The sequence below is a fragment of the Dermacentor albipictus genome, chromosome 6, assembly GCF_038994185.2.
Source record: "Dermacentor albipictus isolate Rhodes 1998 colony chromosome 6, USDA_Dalb.pri_finalv2, whole genome shotgun sequence".
Classification (NCBI taxonomy): Eukaryota; Metazoa; Arthropoda; class Arachnida; order Ixodida; family Ixodidae; genus Dermacentor; species Dermacentor albipictus.
In genome coordinates this window covers 130,981,155-131,000,720 of record NC_091826.1, presented here as the reverse complement: position 1 = coordinate 131,000,720, position 19,566 = coordinate 130,981,155, and the positions used below count along the sequence as shown (strand labels likewise).

The 19,566-nt window shown below is 45.6% G+C and overlaps 1 protein-coding gene across 1 annotated transcript in view; it reads left to right on the top strand.

Annotated features, from left to right (window-relative positions):
- The window catches only part of LOC135918612 (uncharacterized), a 400,339-nt gene that overhangs the window by 248,811 nt on the left and 131,962 nt on the right, over window positions 1-19,566 (top strand). Inside the window, exons 6-7 of the mRNA XM_070521094.1 lie at window positions 12,283-12,507; window positions 18,719-18,852. Coding sequence (XP_070377195.1) covers window positions 12,283-12,507; window positions 18,719-18,852 — 359 coding nt within the window. The remainder of the gene's footprint in view (window positions 1-12,282; window positions 12,508-18,718; window positions 18,853-19,566) is intronic.

Here is a 19,566-nt window from a genome sequence, read left to right as displayed (position 1 = left end):
CTGGGCACCTAGCCAGGTTTGAGTCACCGGCGATAATCACTCTTTCACGCTCTCCTGCCTCTCCCTGCTTCTCTTTGTCCTTTTCCGCGTGATTCGGACTCGACAAAGGGCATCGGCCTCTGCGTTCCTGTTTTTTTCCCGTGGCGGCCGCAAGGTAGGTGTCGCTCTTTCAAGCTAACCTCTGACCACGTTGCAAGCATTCCACGTACTCTGCTGGCACTCCCTCATCTGTCACGTCAGGGGGATGAGTTCCATTGTCATAACCATTCTCGTTCACAATGGCGGCTCTGTTCAGTTATTCCTCGGCTGTTTTAAGTCTTTTTTACACTACCTTCCGTCCATCGCGCTCCTTATTTAGCTCATTTTCATCTCCTCAATCTGGTTGACAGGCTCTTCTTGGAAAGCCTCCATTTTCTTCAGCCTAGCATCGACATCACAGCGTGTGCCGATTGACTCGATTCCCTCTCCATTCTCATCCGTCGCCTCATCTGCCTTCAGGGACCTCCCGCACACTGCCTGCTTTCCCGGCTTTCTTGCCATGTATTGCACGGCTTTTGCTTATGCAAATACTATAATAATGCAGAGCACGTGCTCGCAAAAACCGATACGCACAGGATCTAAACCCTTATAATGTCGCAAAGGAATTTTAACCAAGCTTTGAAAAGCAATCAATGGCGCAGAGACTTAAAGTATGACACGTTTTTGCACGCATTCAACAACACGGACACACTCTCACTTTCCTTACGAAAACACACACTGTAACAGCACTAATAGCTATTAGTCTTGCCATTGCCAAGCAGCTATATAAAGGCTATAAGGACTTACCGTCCCATCCGGTTGCATGTGTTGAAGCACGTGGCGCGAAAGGATGCTCTGACAATCCTCCGAAATCAAATGTACACGAAACACGCTCGCGCACACGAAAAAAGAGAGAGAAAAAAAAGAAAGCTATTTACTTATTATCTAAAGGTTTAAAAAACCGGCAAACCAATAACAGAAGCAAGCGGAAAGCATTGGCAAGAACTTGGGATTTCATCGATGCCACGCAGCCATAAAAAGCACGTCCATCGCCACACGATCTCAAGCCCCTCTCGCAGGATGGATGAATGGATGTTATGAGCATCCCCTTTGGAACGGGGCGGTGGGTTGCTCCACCGAGCTCCTGCTCAGATACTGCATATTGTCTTACCTAGGTTAAATAATAAAAAAGAAAAAGACACTATGAACTCCCACAACCAATTTTTCTGATCCCCTATTGCTCACTGTGCTTTTGTACGTCTCCGTTCTTTGTCCCTCTTCTGCTTTTATTCTACCAATCCTCCAATCGCCTCTTACTAATCCCTACTGCGGACGTGCTTAGTTTTCCACTGCCCTTGCTGAACCCAAGGGCTTCAAGGAGGCCAGTGGTGCCTAAATCGACCGCTGGGTAGACGTCTTCACATTCAAATAAAACATGTTCCATAGTTTCCCTAGCTTTGCCGCAGCAAGCACATACTTCTTCTTTCTTATACCTCGCTTTATAGGTGCGTGTTCTAAGGCATCCCGATCTCGCTTCGAAAAGTAATGAGCCTCCGTTTGATCTTTCCTGATTTCGTTTTTCCTCTTAAGTAGTTAGTGATGGCAGGTATATTTTCCGTTACCCCCACCCATGAGAATATTTCGGCCTCCCTGAGTTTCCGCTTGATGTAATATGTTGCGGTGGTGCCCACCTTACAGGCCGCATACTTTCTGGTAAGCTTCCTAGTTCTCTTCCTGCACTGTGAATCAATATATTTCCTGTACAGAAACCTCAACACTCTCCCAGCCCATTTACTGTCTTTCATATTCCTCAGCCGTTCTTCATACTCAATTTTTCTGCGAACATCCCTCACTTCAAAACTAGTCTAGCCCATATCACTCTGCACAGCTTCATTTGTAGTGTTCCCGTGAGCGCCAATGCGAGGCGACCCACTGACCTTTGGTTCACATCGAGTCCGGATTGTACCCGAGATTTAAAGCAAACAACCGCATTTGCAAAAGTAAGTCCTGGATGTCTTATGTTGTTATAGCGCAAGCTTGACTAGGACAACAGAAGGCACATCTGACACACACAGCGCTATATGTGTTTAACATTTGCCTTCTGTTGTCCTTGTAGAGCTCGCGCTATAAGAAAATAAAATATGCCGTAGCAACCAGCCCCTATTGCTATCGTCATAAGTCCTGGAACCATTACACCTTGCCATATCACTTGGAGCACCTCGTACCTATCGTATCCCCATAGCGCCCTGTGCTTCATTATAGCTGCATTTTCCTTACCGTTCACTGTTATTGTTTTTTCCTATGTTTCCATATATCTATTGCCTTCGTTTATCCATATACCAAGGTATTTATATTCTGTTACCGCAGGTATTTCCTGGCCCTGTAACGCCACTGTCTGTTCACAGTTTTCATTGAATACCATAACACCTCGTCTTTTAACACTAAATTTCAAGCCTACATTGTTGCCTTCCCGTCTACAGATATTAGCCAAATGTTACAAATCACTATGCTTTTTAGCTAGCAACACAATAGCGCCCGCTTAAAATAAACCTGAAAGGTGCTGCTCTACTACAGTACCCGCCTGCTTGTATGAGAGATCAAAACCGATATTGCTTACAGGATGGATGTTATGAACGTCCCCTTTCGAACGGGGTGGTGGGTTGCGCCACCAAGCTCTTGCTATCATACTGCCTAATGTCCTCGATAGGTTAAACAATAAAAAAAGAAAAAGAAACACTATGAACTACCACACCCAAATTTTCTGATCCCCTATTTAGAACTGTGCTTTTTTACGTCTCCGTTTTTTGTCGTTTCCCTACTTTTATTCCACCAATCCTCTTATCGCCTCTTACTAATGCCTATTGCGGACATGTTTACCTTTCCACTGCTCTCGCTGAACCCAAGGGCTTCAAGGAGGCGAGTGGTGCCAAAATCCACCTCTGGGTAGACGTCTTCACATTCTAATAAAACGTGCTTCATAGTCTCCCTAGCTTTACCGCAGCAAGCACAGGCTTCTTCTTCCGTATTGTATCTCGCTTTAGAGGTGCGTGTTCTAAGGCATCCCGATTTCGCTTCGAAAAGTAATCAGCCTGCCTTTTAGTTATCATAAATTGTTTCTTTTCTTATTTGGTTTTTTCCTCTTAAGTAGTTAATCATGGCAGATTTCTTTTCTATTGCCGCCACCCATGAGATTATTTGAGCCTCTCTGACTTTCTGCTTGACCTCTTTTGTTGCTGTGTTGCCCACCCTACAGGTCGCGTACTTACTGGTAAGCTTCCACGTTCTCTTCCTCCACTGTCATTCAATATTTTACCTCTACAGATACCAGAACGCTCTATGAGCCCATTTACATTCTTCCATATTCCTTGTCGTTCTTCATACTCAATTTTACTGCGAGCTTTCCTTACTTCAGAGTTAGTCCAGCCCAGATCACTCTGCACAGCTTCATTTGTAATCTTCCCGTGAGCGCCCAGTGCAAGGCGACCCAAGGACCTTTAGCTTCCATCGAGTCCTGATTGTACCCCCGATTTAAAGCAAACAATCGCATTTCCAAAAGTAAGTGCTCGAACCATTACACCTTTCCACATACCTCGGAGGACCTCGCACCTATTGCATCCCCATTGCGCTCTGTGCTTCATTAGATCTGCATTTCTCTTCGCTTTCGCTATTATTGGTTCCTGTGTTTCCATAAGTATATTGCCTTCGTTATGCGTATACCAAGGTATTTATAGTCTATTACCCCAGGTATTTCCTGTCGCTGTATTTCCACTGTCTCTTCACTGTTTTTATTGAATTCCATAACACCTGATTCTCTAACACTAAATTTCAAACCTAAATTGTTGCCTTCCTGCCCACAGATAAAACACACATCTTGCAAATCACTTTGCTGGTTAGCTAGCAACACAATCTCTTCCGCATAAAATCAACCTGGGAGCTGCTACTCTATTACTGTACCGGCTTGTTTGTATGAGAGATTAAATCAGATATTCCTTATAGCGCTCTCTCCATCCTCACCATGTACATCAGAAACAGCAGCGGAGATGAAGGGCACCCCTGCCTCAGTCCCTTGTTGACATGAACTTTCTCCTCGCTCCTCAACCCTTCATTCAAAGCTAGTGGTATTTTCTTGGTAAATCTCTCTCGAAAGCTGCAATCGTCACCTAAGCCTTCTCCTTCCAGAATATCCCACAAAATGTTGTCGTGTACATTGTCATAGGCTCCTATATTGACTAAAAGGCCGCATATAACGGTCTGCTTTCTACTTTTGATATTTCAATACACTGAGTAAGAACATATAAGTTATCTAAACCCCTACCTATTCTGAAGCCATTCTAAAGTTCTCCTGATATGCCACTATTCTCTGCCCATGCTTGAAGCATTAATTTGATTGCGTTACTAGCCTGTATATTACCGATGTAATGGTCAACGGTCTATACGAGTGAATTCTATCTTTGTCCCTCTTACCTTTATAGATTAAATTCATTCTACTTTGTTGCCAACTGCCTGGTATTCGTCTATCTTTTAAAGTTTTTGAAACTGGTTTCACCAGTGCTTCCTTACTTTTTGGTCCTAGTTCATTAGTCAGCCTAACGGGAACCTCATTTAGCCCTGTGGCTGTGCGCTTAGGAATTTTCTCTTCGGCTTTCTTCCAGCTGAAATTTTTCAGCACCAGCTCCTTTTCCACTTGAGTCTCTTTCATGCTCTTTTTTTCTTCGTCATTGGTTTGGAAAGATTTGGCTGTTTTTTGCCGCTTCTCCTTCCAGTCTGTTTACATCTTCGTCTAGGATATGTTCTTGTATTGTTGTTGACTTCCTGCCTAATAATTTTATGTGGTTCCAACATATTAAAGGTGCGGCCTTCTTTTTCTCACGTATTTTTGGCAACCAACATTGACTTTCACCTTTTAATTTTGCTTGCACCAGTATTCGAACCATATACTTTTCTCCCGGTATATTTTCCATTTACTGGTTACTTCATCCTGCGGCAACTGCGCCTTCTTTGCCTGCCTGTGCTCTCGAGATGCTTTCTGTCGTTGGGTGATCGCTTCTCGTATGTCCCTTTTCCACCAGCCTTTCGGTTTCTTTTTTCCTTTCCAGCGAACATGTTGTTTCTCTTTCCGTATTTCTGTCGCTATTACACTTGCAAGCTCACCATATTCCCACTATTTACTTGGCCATTTGCCAAGTTCTTCCTGGACTCTAGTGCGTATGTTTGCTATTTTTTCAGCATTCAAATTTGGGCTGGCCATATTGCCCTCCGTGTTCTCTTTCCCAACTACATATCCCATTTTCAAAATGATGTGTTTATGGTCACTTCCAATACTGCTATGCCCTTCCTCATCAATGACCATTTTTCTCAAGTTATCATGAATTCCTTCTGTCATCAGACAGCAATCTATGGTCGATTGCCGGTTTCCCACTTTCCTCATGATCTGCCCTTCGCACTTAGGCCCTGTGTTCACGATAACGAGGTCACAATGGTCTAGCATTGACTTCCCGTTGTTGTCGGTATAGCCATCTAAATCCTGCATGTGGGCATTCATGTCACCTAATAGGACAATTTCAGCACCATTCCCGAAGCGCTTAATATCCGCGCTTAAGCATTCCGCTAACCCTTTATTCTTCTCTGTGCAATCATTTCCGGTCCTCAAATACGTAACACCCAGCCAATTTTTTTTACAACTCATTGTACCTGGTAACCAAGGATGCTCTTGACATTATGAATTTACTCTTTTTCATTTGGCTCCCTTTTGGATGAGCATTCCGACTCCCTCTCCCTTTCTTTCCGACTTAGTTCTGTTGCACCTTTCACAAACATATTTTTCAATAACTGGTGGCTCTTCTGAGTCTCTAAGGTATGTTTCTGTAACCGCGTACACCCCCATTTGTTCTCTATTTAACTGCTCCTCAATCTCTGCCCACTTTTCCTTTCTTTCTGCCACCTTGCGCGTTTATGGAGCCTATTGCATGGCGAGCTCTCTTTCTTGCTTTCCTCCTTTTTGTGTTATCGGCGGCGATGCTCTTCCTACCCTGGCCTCCTGAGCGCCCGCGGGCACGTTAAAAAAGCAACAGCGTGACCACCAAGTCGCCAGCCCACTTCTCATGCTAGCCTGTAGTGAAAGTGGATCCCGTCTCGTTTAAAACCACCACACCTTCTCACTTTCCTGTTTACTTCGTTAACCTCAAAGCATTTCTCTTGGCTCATTTTCAATATTGCCTTATTAGCAGCCATTACGGCTCTTTGTACGTGACTGTCACGTACAGGCACCTCCGGCACCGTGCACACCACGATCTGCACCTGTGGAGATAGCTCGCGCATGTTGTCCAACCACTTCGCCAAGTGCTGGGCTAGTCCAGTCCCTTTCCTCTTTAGGACGTCATTTAGCACACCTGCTACCATGACAAGGTTGCGCACGTGGGCATTTTCCTCGAGGTTTTCTTTTGCTCGCTCCATGACAGAACCCAGTGTCCGCCCTGGTAATGTCCGTACCGCCACTCTTTTACCACCTTTCGCCCTCTCCACAATTGCTTTCCAGCACCCTGCCAGGTTTGAATCACCGTTTCACTCTCTCCTACCTCGCCCCCTACTTGTCTCTGTCCTTTTCCGCGTGATTCGGAGTCGACAAGGGGCATTGTCCACTGGGCTCCAGCTTTTTCCGCGTGGCGGCCTCAAGATAGGTGCCACGGTTTCCAGCTAACCCTTCATCACGCGTCGTGTATGCCACGTATACTCCCTCACCTGTCGCGTCGGGGGTCTGAGTTCCATTGTCGCGCACATTTTTGTTCCCTATGGCGGCCCTGTTCAGCTTTTACTCGGCTCTTTTTATGTATCTTTTCAACTAGCTTCCGTGCATCACGTTCCCTGTTTAGCTCATTTTTGATCTTTTGCACCTGTTTGAGAAGCTCTTCATGGAAAGCCTCCATTTTCTGCAGCGTAATATCGACATCACATTGTGTGCCGGTTGATTCGACGCCCGCTCCCGCGGGGACCCCCCGCGCACTGCCTGCTTTCACTGCTTTCTCGCCATGTATTGCACGGCTTTTTGCGAATACTATAATACCATAATAATGCTACTACTGATGCAGATAATCTAAAGCTATATCAATGCAGAGCACGTGCCTTTTAACAAAAACCGATACGCACAGGTTACAAATCCTCAAAATGCCACAAAGCAACCCTCACCGCTGTTTCAAAGCAATCAAGGCCGCGGAGACCGAAGGTATGACACGCTCTCGCATGAGCTCAACCACGCGACCACGCTCTCACTTTCCTACCAAAACACGCACAGTAAAACAACTAATAGCTATTTGTTTTGGCACTTCCAAGCTACCATTTAAAGAATGCAAACACTCAACGTCCCACCCGGCTGCACGTGTTGGAGCACGTGGCACGAAAGGACACTCTAACCATCCTGCAGAACCAAATGTACACGAAGCACGCCCGCGCACCGAATATAGAAAGAGAATAAAGAAAAAAAATAAAGAAAAAAACACTCAACTACTGTTTAAAGGTAAAAAAATCAGTAAATAAAAAACAGAAGAAAGCTCAAAACATGCATAAAACTTATGATTTCGTCGCCGCCATGGAGCCCCGAAAAGCACGTCCATTCGCCACAAAATCCAACCACAGACTTATAACAGACAAAAAAGGGTTGTTATAGCTAAGGCCCCTCAAACTTCGTAAAATAGCGACACTCTCATCCTCCGCCTTCACTCCTTCTCGTTTCTCCTCTCTTTCATGCTCCCTCCTCGACCATGGCGCCACCTACACTGCTCGAGCGTAGCAACGGTACAATATGCGCTGATCGCCACTCCGTATAGGCTTCTCGAGCAAAAATAGCGCTGAAGCAAGGCGCGAGGGCCCACGTGATGCTATCAAGCCAATGACGACGCGGAGACGGCCCCAGCCAGAGCGCGCGAGGAGGAGGCCGCATTCTTCAAAGCGTGGCACTACTTTACGAAGTTTAAGGGGCTTTAGTTATGGCGGTGCTCCCCCTGGCGGCGGCGAACGAACGCCGCACCGAGAACAATGGGTCATCAATCACTCGATACTTGCGACGAGTACGCCAAGATGATCAATGGACCACTCACCGTACGTTCTGGAACTTATGCTGAAGGGCCTACAAGGCTACACTGTGTTTTGCAGTAAGTCTAGAGACGAAGCTTTTTGTTTGACGACGCACGGACGAAGAAAATTTGTCAGAGTAGCCATATACTGCTCTGCTGTAAAAAAGGTTGCCGAGTAATACGAAAAATATCACCGTAAGCAATGGCTCATACCCGAAAAAAGAAATAATCTGCAAAGGCCGTATTTCTCCCCAAGCTCTTCGCATCCGCTGCCAGGCGCCACACTCTAAAAACAGCATAACCTCCCTAACATGGATCCCGGCCCATACGGGCCCTGTCCACCCACACCTCCCCAATCTCAACGAGGTCACGCACTCCATTGAGCGAGGCCTAGTCAACCGCGCCGGAGTCACTGGAGATGAGTTGGACACCAGGGAGAATCTGACAACTTATAACGAACTCGTTAAGGCCTTTTACCTCAGTTGCCGAGCCTTCCCCCCCGCCTCACCCAAAGTTCAGCCAGGCGCACGCTACCACCCTACGTCTATTACAAACAAACACGTACCCTTCACCCGCCCGCCTCCACCTTTATTTCCAGACGTCTACACTACCCCCACCTGCCGGTGCTGTGGAATTCACCCGGTTACGCTTCCGCATATGCAATGGGAGTGCCCGGCACAGTACACAAAGACTAACACCACGACTCTCTCGTCGAGGTTGCATGAGGCTCTGCGGAGCTCCGCCCTCGACGACCAAACCTGGGCGACCCAGCACGCCCGCGAGGCGGCGGCGAGGCAAGCCCTCGACGTCCCTTCATGGGAGGCTTAGGCCCGGCCATCATAAAGTGCTGGTTCTACAATAAAAGTTTATTCCTCCTCCTCTGCAATGGTTCATACGCTCGTCAGCAAGCGGAGATCCAATGGCTGAATATGATTGAAGTAACTAAAGAAAAAAAAGAAGAAAGGAAAGAGAGACAGTACACACATCAGGATTGGCTCCTAACCCTGTCAGCAAGCGGAGATGTAATGGCTGCATATGAATGAAGAAACAAGAGAAAAAAGAAGGATCCAAAGAGAGACAGCAAATACAACGTCAGGAATGGCTCCTACCCCTGTCAGCAAGCGGAGATGCAATGGTCGAATATGAAAGAAAAAACGGAAGAAAGAGAGAATGAAAGAAAGAACAAAGAAACCAAGAAGGAAAAAGACGGAAAGAAAGTGAAAGAAAGAACGAACGAAAAAACCTTTAGATAGTGCACTTGGTGCTCGCATGTGTTGTGTAGGAGATGCACCTACAGCATAATATGTTTACTTCACACTGCAGCTCGTTATGTCTTATGAGAAGCTGACCCCTTCGATCGGAAAACTTAATGCATTACCAGGTGCGCAGCAGGCATACGCCTTCACGTTTTAGATGAGTGTAACATGCTGCCAATGTTCCTTTTTATTTATTACTTCAAGGCATTTGAGAGAGTTAACGAGGGCTACAATTATTAAGAAATTAGAGCAACATGAATTTTGTGGTAGCTTCCTGGCCATCATAAAGACCGACTTGTAATATCGGCAGAAACGAATAGAAATTATTGACTGCAGATCTTGTCAGAAAAAGTCACCAGATGGCTTGCCATACAGCAGCATCCATTCTCCACTTCTTTTAATGTTTATGGTAATGATTTAGTTACCATGATCTTTCATCATCCATGCAAATGACGAGAGCCTATTTTTACAGACCGCGATCTCAGTACACTCGTAGTCACAGCAAATGGTGTCCTCGAATTACTTGACACGTGGAGGATAAACCATTCTCTAAGTGTAGGCGCCTCGAAAACAAAAGCCGTATTGTTTCGTACCCAATATACGTTCATAAATTGTAATGCGGCCTTCAGCACTGACTCCGTGGCAATTGGAATTGGGCCTGCAGTTAAAAGTGTAAATGTGTTATTTATTTATTTATTTAAGTGCCTCATGGGCTCCCGAAGCACTATTGCATGAGGGGAGGATACAGGGAATTAGCAAAAAGAGAGGATATGTTATGTTATAGCTACTCACCTCCAGAGTACTAAGAAATTATGTATTGTTAGCGAGTAAACGTGAAAGAACCAGTAGCTAACAACATAAGCAACGCTATAAATGAAATAAAACGACTGCGTGAAGTAGCAAAAAAGATGTACCAAGAAATTATACAAATGGTAGCTGGTGAAGATGAAAGAACAAGTCTCTTACAACGTTAACGCATGCCAAAACAAACATTCAAACAAAAAAAAAACTATACAACTTCTCTAAAAGTATTTACTTCGGTGCGCAGTATTGTTTAGTTGTGATGAATTATGGAAATAATATGCATCAGCGTACATTGAACGATTCAGGGTCGAGAATGTCAAGTATGTCGTTTGGTAGGTTATTCCATTGCTGAATGGCACATGATAACGCGTGAGAATTGAAAGCATTGGTTCGGCCAAAGGTACGCTGGAAACTCAGATGATTATGCAGACGCCGAGATGTACGAGATGGACGAGTGAGCGGCAGGGTGGACGGGCGCGTGCTATGGACTATTTTGTGAAACAGACAAAGCAATGCTATGGTTCTTCGTGATTAAAAAGATGACTGGGAAAAAGATAGGGATAGGGTCGCTGTGATAATCCCTGACAATGAAGCGGGCGCTGGTTTGGACTGACTTGAGAATCGCGATTAGGTAATCTTGATGAGGTGACTATAGTCGGATACAACTTTAGAAAAAAGGGGGCGTTTACTCCTCCGAGGCGGATGCACATCAGCATCCACCAATGGGCGCGCACTCTGGACCGACGTCATGCGCCGGACGGCCGGTGACTTCGCCGCTTCGGTCGTCTGGGCGGGGCCTCCCCTTTTTTCTAAAGTTGTATCGGACTATAGGTAGGGGCTGCGAATTCCAGTTGTTACCTTACGAATGTCTGATAGGCCGTATGTCTGGTGAGGGCAGAAGCATCGCGCACGTTAGGTTTAAGATAACCGACCGTACGTGAGGCCCTAGCAGTTATGTTTTCGATGTGCGCAGACCATGACAGGTTAGGTGTAAAGAGAATGCCGAGGTATTTGTATGAGGTGGTGCATGTGACGGTGTTGTTTTCCAGTTAGTAATCCAAAGCGGCAAATGTCTTTTTCCGGGTGAATGTTATTAGTTTGCATTTATCAATGTTTAGGGTCATTTTCCGAGGAGAGCACCACTTAGTAATACGGTGAAGATCTCGTTGGAGAGCGAGGTGATCGGAAGGTGAGCAGAATTTACGATAGATCCCACAATCGTCTGCGAACAAGCGAATGGATGACGTTGTTTCGGATGGCAGGTCATTATTATAGATCATAAAAAGTAATCGTCCGAGCGCGCTTCCTTGTGGTAAACCATGACAATATGCTATGGAATAGACAGACTGAGGTTGTGGATGCTAAACTTGCCTGTACCTAAGGCGCTTTATCAAGATTGTGATTTCGCTTCCCAAAAAGCATTAAACACTTCATACAATTATCTATCTTCATCCGCATTAACTTATTGCTTTCTTGTATGGTGTACCATAATTGACGCGAACCTATGCAGGTATATATAGGCTGCATAAAAAAGCTGTGCGGATAATTGTAGGCAGTCCACGCGATTCACATAAAAGCACATTTTTTATGCGTTTAAATTACAAGCAGACCGTGAGATTTAGAATAGACTTAAGCGCGTTGCACTGGTCGGAAAAATAACAGTTCCTTCGTGAGAGAGTCGGAATATTTAACGCGGCATTGCCGCCCGTGCAGTGAACGCGCTGTACTGCACATTTCGACTTGCGCACGTGCTAATTACGAAAGCCTGCAGATACACCACTCAGTGTGTCGCTAAACTCTGTGCCACAATAAAATAATTGCCTCTTCCTTTCCTGTAGTCTCGCCTCATTCTACAGCACACGAGCGTCTAATGTGCAACCACCGCAAGATTTACTAAAACTTTTCAGATTGCGTAACATTAGTTTTTATTGCAAACACTGCTGCTCCTTTCCGATGAGGGATGAAAGCCTTAGCGAAGGCCTTAATTACTTTTTGTTGTCACCCTGTAGCATCCCTGTTGTGGCTGATTGTGTGTCTCCAATCATGCTAGAATAAAGTGATCGATTGAGTGAGATATGATTTTGCCCGTTACTTTCTGAGCGCGACGCTTCTCTAAGAAGTCATTACGTCTTGTGCAGGTCGCCCGTCGTCAGAGGGGCAGCAAGTTTATGCGCTTCGGCGTGAGCTACTCACCTCTAGCTCTACCGTTGCAGTTGACGGCAAATCCGTCTGTCAATGACAGGTTCCTGAAAAATGCGCTAGAAGCATTCAACGCCAGCGGTTTCACTGTGTTTGGCACCATCGGGCTTGAGAAGAAAATTATGGACCTGAAACACGAGCCCGCACTGATCAAGTGGTACCAGGTAGGTTGATGCAGTGGCTGCTGCCGTACGTCTGCAGTCAGTGTAACGAGGGCAAAGGGCGTGGCGAAAATATATCGGTGCGTCGTGACGGCCGTCGACTGAATGCTTTCCTTGACACTGTGCGCGTGCGTCATTTGAAAGACGGGAGAACAAGGGAAAGCACGTTGTTTGCGAGAAAAACGTTCTACACAGAATAGGGCACCGCAGAAACATGAGCGAGAGACACACCAAGAAAGCTTCTTCAACAGACGCGCGTACAAGAAAGTTTCTCGCGATTAAGAACAATAAATGTCAACGTAATCATCATCATGATCAGCCTGGCTACGCCCACTGCAGGCAAAGGCCTCTACTATACTTCTCCAACTACACCGGTCTTGGCTAATTGTGGCCATGTTGTCCCTGCAAAGTTCGTAATCTCATCCGCCCACCTAACTTTCTGTCGCGACCTGCTATGCTTCCCTTCTCTTGGTATCCAGTCCGTAACTATTAAAAACCATCCGTTATCTTCCCTCCTCATTACATGCCCTGCCCATGCCCATTTGTTTTTCTTGATTTCAACTAAGATGTCACTAACTCGCGTTTGTTCCCTCACTCAATCTGCTCTCTTCTTTTCACCCCCCCCCCGTTATCGTTACAACCATCGGCCTTCTTTCCATACCTCGTTGCGCCGTCCTCAATTCAAGTAGTGCCCTTTTCGTAAGCCTCCACGTTTCTGGCCCGTAGGTGAGTACTTGTAAGAAACTACTGTTACACTTTTCTCTTGGGACAATGGCAAGCTGCTGTTCAAGATCTGAGAATACCTGCGAAACACACCCCAGCCCATTCTCATTCTGCTGATTATTTCTGTCCCCTGATTGATTGATTGATTGATTGATTGAAAACTTTATTGTTCCACCGAGCTGCGGTGCCCGCCTCTTAACCTACACGTAGGTGGGGGAGGAGGACGAAGCGGTCCCCTCGCGTTGAGGACGGTGAATCTTCACGGCCTCAACGGCCAGGCGGATTGCTCGACGCTGGTCGTCTTCAGCCTCGCTCTGGAGCAAGGCCTCCCAGGCTTCTCTACTGACAATGTTTTCCTTGGCCCCTGGGGAGCCAGCACACTCCCATATTATATGGTCTAGCGTACCTTTTTGCTTACAAATTTTGCAGAGGGCGTCGTTGTGGCGTGATCCCGGTGACCAGAACCGGTAACGCACTCCCTCACCAGAGCAGGATTGGCCACCCTGGTGCAGTACTTGACCACAACCTCCTATATGAACAACACAATCAGATCAAATGTGGTGATGTATAATTGTTTCCCTGGAGGCGTCGCCAAATGCGAGCGTCCTCCAGAGAGAGAGACCGATGCGGAGGCGGAAAGATTCTTCTTTTCCCCTTTGTAGTGATCGACTATTTCCCTGTACGTGATCATGCTCTCTTTTATCCCTGGAACTGGCTGCTCTAGATTTGCCCGGTGGTAGAGTGCTCGGGCGAGCTCATGAGCGGCTTCGTTGCCTGGTACTTCTTCATGGGCTGGTACCCAAATAAAAGTTATGTCCCTCCTGGGAGGGTTTTTGAGTAGAATGTGGAGGGCTTCTTCCGAGATTCTCCCTTTGTTAAAATTTCGGATAGCTAATTTGTTATCGCATAATATTACTACCGCTTTTGTTCCCACACAAGCGAGCGCTACTGCAACCTCCTCGGCTGTACAGGCGTCCCTCGTGCACGTGGAGCACGCTATTTTAACGCACCCGTCGCCATCAACCACCGCTGATACCACAGCCCCGTCTCTGCCGCAAGCGGCGTCCACGTACGCTACGTTATGCGCCGGTGTGTCTTTAAGTTTATTTACTAGAGCCTTAGCCCTGTGAGCTCTCCTCTCTTTGTTGTAGATAGGATGCATATTTTTAGGTAGGGGCACGATTCGGAAGCGCTTACGCACGTCCAACGGAATATCTTTCTTGGCAGTCGGGGCACCCCTGTCACATTGAATTCCTACCCATTCCATGATTTTTTCCCCTGTTTTAGACTGGCCTAATCTTTCCAAATGAGACACTCGTACTGCCTCAGTGAGTTCAACTAGCGTGTTGTGTACCCCAATTTTGAGGGTGAGGTCTGTCGAGGTCGAGTCTGGGAGCCCTAGGGCTCTCTTAACGCTCTTCCTAATGATCGCATCTATTTTATCCTTTTCTTCTCGTCTAAACACAAGATACGGTGTGGCATACGCTATACGGCTGGTAATGAAGGCTTGCATGAGTCTGAGGAGGCTGTTCTCTTTGAGGCCCCTGCCTTTGAGTGAAATTCTCCCAAAGATCCCCGTTACCTGCACCGCGTATCCTTCTAGCTTTTTGATTGTCGTGAGGTCGCGTCCATTTCTCTGGATATACATGCCCAGAATTCTTATTTCCTCCACCTTGGGAACCTCATTTCCGTTTACGAAAACAGTGATGGGTCTGCTGCTTCCAGCGTGTCTCCTTTGATGTTTTGGCTCAATGATTAACAGCTCCGATTTCTGTGGCGAGCACGCCAAGCCCCTGCTGGCAGCGTACTCTTCCACTATATTCGCCGCTATCTGTAGTTTAAGTTCGATGGCTGCGTCACTCCCACTGTTAACCCAGATGTTGATATCATCCGCGTACATGCTAAATTTAATCGATTTAATCCTGATCCGGATCTGCAGTCACCAGCCGTCCTAAGTAGATCTATTCCCTTACCACTGTAGTAGTTTACCATAGTAAACTGCTGTTCTCTTCCGAGATTGTTAAATATTACTTTAGTTTTATGCAGATAAATTTTTAGACCCACCCTTTTCCTTTGCATTGCAATTGGTCCCCTAAGTTACTAAGCAAGGGAATATCATCCGCGAATCGCAAGTTACTAAGGTATTTTCCATTAACTCTTATCCCCAATCCTTCTCAATGCAGGTCTCTGAATACCTCCTGCAAACACGCTGTGAATAGCATTGCAGAGATCGTATGTCCCTGCCTGACGCCGTTCTGTATTGTTATTATTGTTGCTTTCATTATGGAGGACTACTGCGGCTACGGAGCCACTATAGATATCTTTCATTATATTTACATACGGCTCGTCTACACCCTGATTCCGTAATGCCTGCATGACTGCTAAGGTTTCGACTTAATCAAGCGCTTTCTCGTAATCAATAAAAGTCAATGACTGGTATATATAAGGGTTGGTTATATTCAGGACATCTCTCTATCTCCTGATTGATAATTTGAATATGGTCTATTGTTGAGTTGTCTTTACGAAATACTGCCTAGTCCTTTAGTTAAAATGAGCCTAAGGTGTTCCTGATTCTATTTGCGATTACCTTAGTAAATACTTTGTAGGCAACGGACAATAAGCTGATCGGTCTGTAATTTTTGAAGTCTTTAGCGTCTCCTTTTATATGGGTTAAGGTTATATTGGCATTCTTCCAAGATTCCGGTACGCTCGGGGTCATGAGGCATTGCGTATACACTGTGGCCAGTTTTTCTAGAACAATCTGGCCACCATCCTTCAACAAGGCTGCTGTTACCTGGTCCTACCCAGGTGCCTTCCCCCTTTGCATAGCTCCGACGGCTTTCTTTACTTCTTCCGTCGTTACTACTGCGATGTCAAATTCCTCAAGCCTATTCCTTTTTCATTATCGTCGTGGGTGCCAGTGGTACTGTACAAATCTCTATAGAACTCTTCAGCCACTTGAACTATCTTATCCATATTAGTGAAGATATTGCCGGCCTTGTCTGTTAAAACATACAACTGATTCTTGCCTATTCCTAGTTTCTTCTTCACTGCTTTAAGGTTTCCTTCGTTCCTCAAAACATTCTTAATTCTATCCGTATATACTTCCTTATGTCAGCTATCTTACGCATCTTGATTAACTTGTAAATTTCTGCCAGTTATGTTCTAGTCGTAGGGTCAACGGCTTTCATACATTGACGTTTCTTAATCAGATCTTTTTTCTCCTGCGATAGCTTACCTGTACCCTGTCTAACGAAGTAACCACTGACTTCTATCGCACACTCCTTAATGATTCCCATAAGATTGTCGTTCATCGCTTCAACACTTCCTCAGTTAAAGCCTCTTCCTGAGTTAAAGCCGAATTACTTTTCTGTAGCTTGATCCGCAATGCCTCTATTTTCCCTCTTACCACTAACTGGTTCCTCAGCTTCTTATGTCCCAATTTCTTCCGTTTCCTTCCCAAGGCATGACTAATTCGAGATCTTATCATCCTGTAGTCAGTGCAGCGCACCTTACCAAGCACCTCCACATCTTGTATGATGCCAGGGTTAGCGCCAGAGTATGAAGCGTATTTCATTTCTTGTCTCGCCGTTCGGGCTCCTCCACGTCCACGTTCGGTTATCCTGCTTGCTGAAGAACGTGTTCATTATCCGCAAATTATTTCGTTCTGCGAACTCTACTACATAAACTGCTACGTGGACGTAAAATACGCAATAAAGATGCAGCAGCATCTTAAAATCAGATACAGTGTAAAATTACTTGCTTTTGCCGATGTATTGCTACCATCAGATTGAATTTTTGTTCAGAGCACACGATGAGTTGGAGGAAAGAATAGAAAAGATGAGTGAGTCTTGTCAAATTTTGCAAAGATCATCAGGTTTAGTGCATCAACGCAACGTGCACGCTGTAAGAGACGTGACAATTGCAAGATATCGTGTAATTTCGGCCACCTTTGGTGTTTTTCCATGCAAGGAATGTAAAGGAGCATTTTTGGATTCGGCGCTGATTTAGAACGCAGCCGTCGCGCCTGGAAATCGAAACCGCGACATCATGATTCGGATGAGTACCTCAGAGCTATTCAGTCACTTGGGTGGTCATGGAACAAAAGGAGCGTATTCGTGGAAATTTCACTTACAGCGTTCTCAAAGTGATTTCTCAGACAAAGAAACAATAATCTACCAGCCAGCTATAACGGAAGCAATAAGATAGAAAATTGGGCGAATTGGTGAAGCTTCATGGTAGCTACAGCGCGACAGCCACGGACAGAAGGGACAGAAGGGTACAAAATACGACACCGACATTTTTGTCCGTGTTGCTTTTGCACTGTTGTCTAAAGTACTATGAATTTCAACAAGACAAACTCGCTACCCTGCAGCGACATGCAAAGCTGGCTAACACATACCGAGTGTTTCTCTCTAATGTGATAAGCCTCCATTATTTCCCGTGGGGGCTTTTCATGGTGTCTAACCAGCACAACAGTGCTTTCTCTCAATAGTGCCTGCCATATTGTGTCCCCTCTTTTGCTTTTTGTCCGCCTGTGTCGCGCTGTAGCGACTATAACTGAAGCATTCAACAAAATTGCGGTAAGAACACATGTCTCCCCATGAAGTTTAACAAGAAAAATAATCAGATGAAGATGGACACAAGGGATCAGCACCTGTCAAACGAGTAATGACGCTGGAGCCACTCTTTTGACAAGAAACTTGTCATGTGCCTTGCTTTAGGTACAAGAACTGTATGAGGCAACGACCTTTTACTCGGTGGCGATGGGCGCCACTTCAGCAGTAGAGGAAGTTTCAGTTTTCTTGGTGGATGAAAACGGGATACTAATTTCTGGCTCTTTCGAGGTCTCTGGAAGCTAAACGAGCAGCTTCTTTGAATTAGGTGAAGCTATGAGAAAATTTATGCAGGATTAGTAGGCGAAGTTTAAAGCTTGGGAAATAATTATGGATTTTGGTTTAAATAATTTGTGCATAGGCGCATTGCTTACGCAAGAGCGTAATGTGTGTGTCCGTTTGAAGGATGGCGCAAAGTTTAGCTGGCTATATGTAAAAACTTGAAAAGCTACCAAGATGAAATTTGCTCAAGATTGAAGAGAGATTATGGCTGATGTGCAATGGAAGTAAAAAGTTTGTTAGTAAAGTACGGCCATAGATAAAATGGTCTCAAAATTGTGTCCGATAGGGTTATACGAGCACAACACTTCAAATGAGCGAGTAAATGGTATCAACGTTTTAGGATGTGTGGTTTGATTTCAGCCAATTGATGTAGTTAATGAAATTGCGTCTAAGGAAATGGGCTGTGATGTTACAAAGTCACATATCTGCTGTGTTTTTTTTTATGGTAAGGAAGTGGCCCCAGAAAGTTGCCTCAGGTCTCTGCGGCACATGGCATGCCACACATTCAAATTATTGGGGTTATCATTTTGGTTGTGGTGTCCCAAGTTTATTAGTCAAATTGCCTCACTGGGAAGAGCGGTTTCCTGGCGCAGGCCCTCGCGGGCATTCAGCAGCGCGTCCCCAACGCCACCCTCTTCCTTGGAGTGCGAGTTCTGGATGATGGAAAGCTGCTGTCGACTAAGGAGAACCTGGCCAAGGACCTCTTCCAGACAGTGAGGGACATGAAGTGAGCGTTTTGACAACATCGCATGCTGACCGGTTGAGTCGACTTGCATTCCCTTCAATAATGTTACTTACTTCGAGTGATGCTATAGTAAGATAGGAATAAAAAACTTGCAGAGAGCTATAATGCGCCCTCAGATAGAGTACACACGGCAGTGATTTGAGAGTGTTGGTTGAGTTTCCAAGACCTATTGTGCTTGCGCTTCACCGCCCATACTGTTAACTGATGTTGCTGAGTTAGTGCTCATCTAAATATTAGCAATTTAATAATACTAAGATTTTTTTTTTGCCAGCTCGCACTGCGGTACATAAAATATAGGCCCTGTTAAAGCCCACACAGAGGCTTGTGTGACAATGCCCGATAGCATCGGCGAGCTAAAAGACAATGACAACAAAACAGTCACAGCTTCACCCGAAACGCGAAGCATCGATTGTGATCCAAAATTAGGAGAGAGCTATACGAAGCAAGGATAGTAGTTTATCTTCCATATAAAGTTGTGGACGTTCGCTTACTAATTAAATTGGCAAGCATGGTGTAAAACCAGCACAAGAAAACATGCCCACATCTCACTCGATCACCGTGCATGCTCGCTGTCGAAACGCAGTAATGAGGAAGTCCGGCAGCAGCAGGAAGCGAATTTACCTTCGTACGGCCTCTCGTTTCAACGCGAATTCAGCAGGAAAAGCGTCGCAGATTGCTTTTAACATAAGGCCCGCG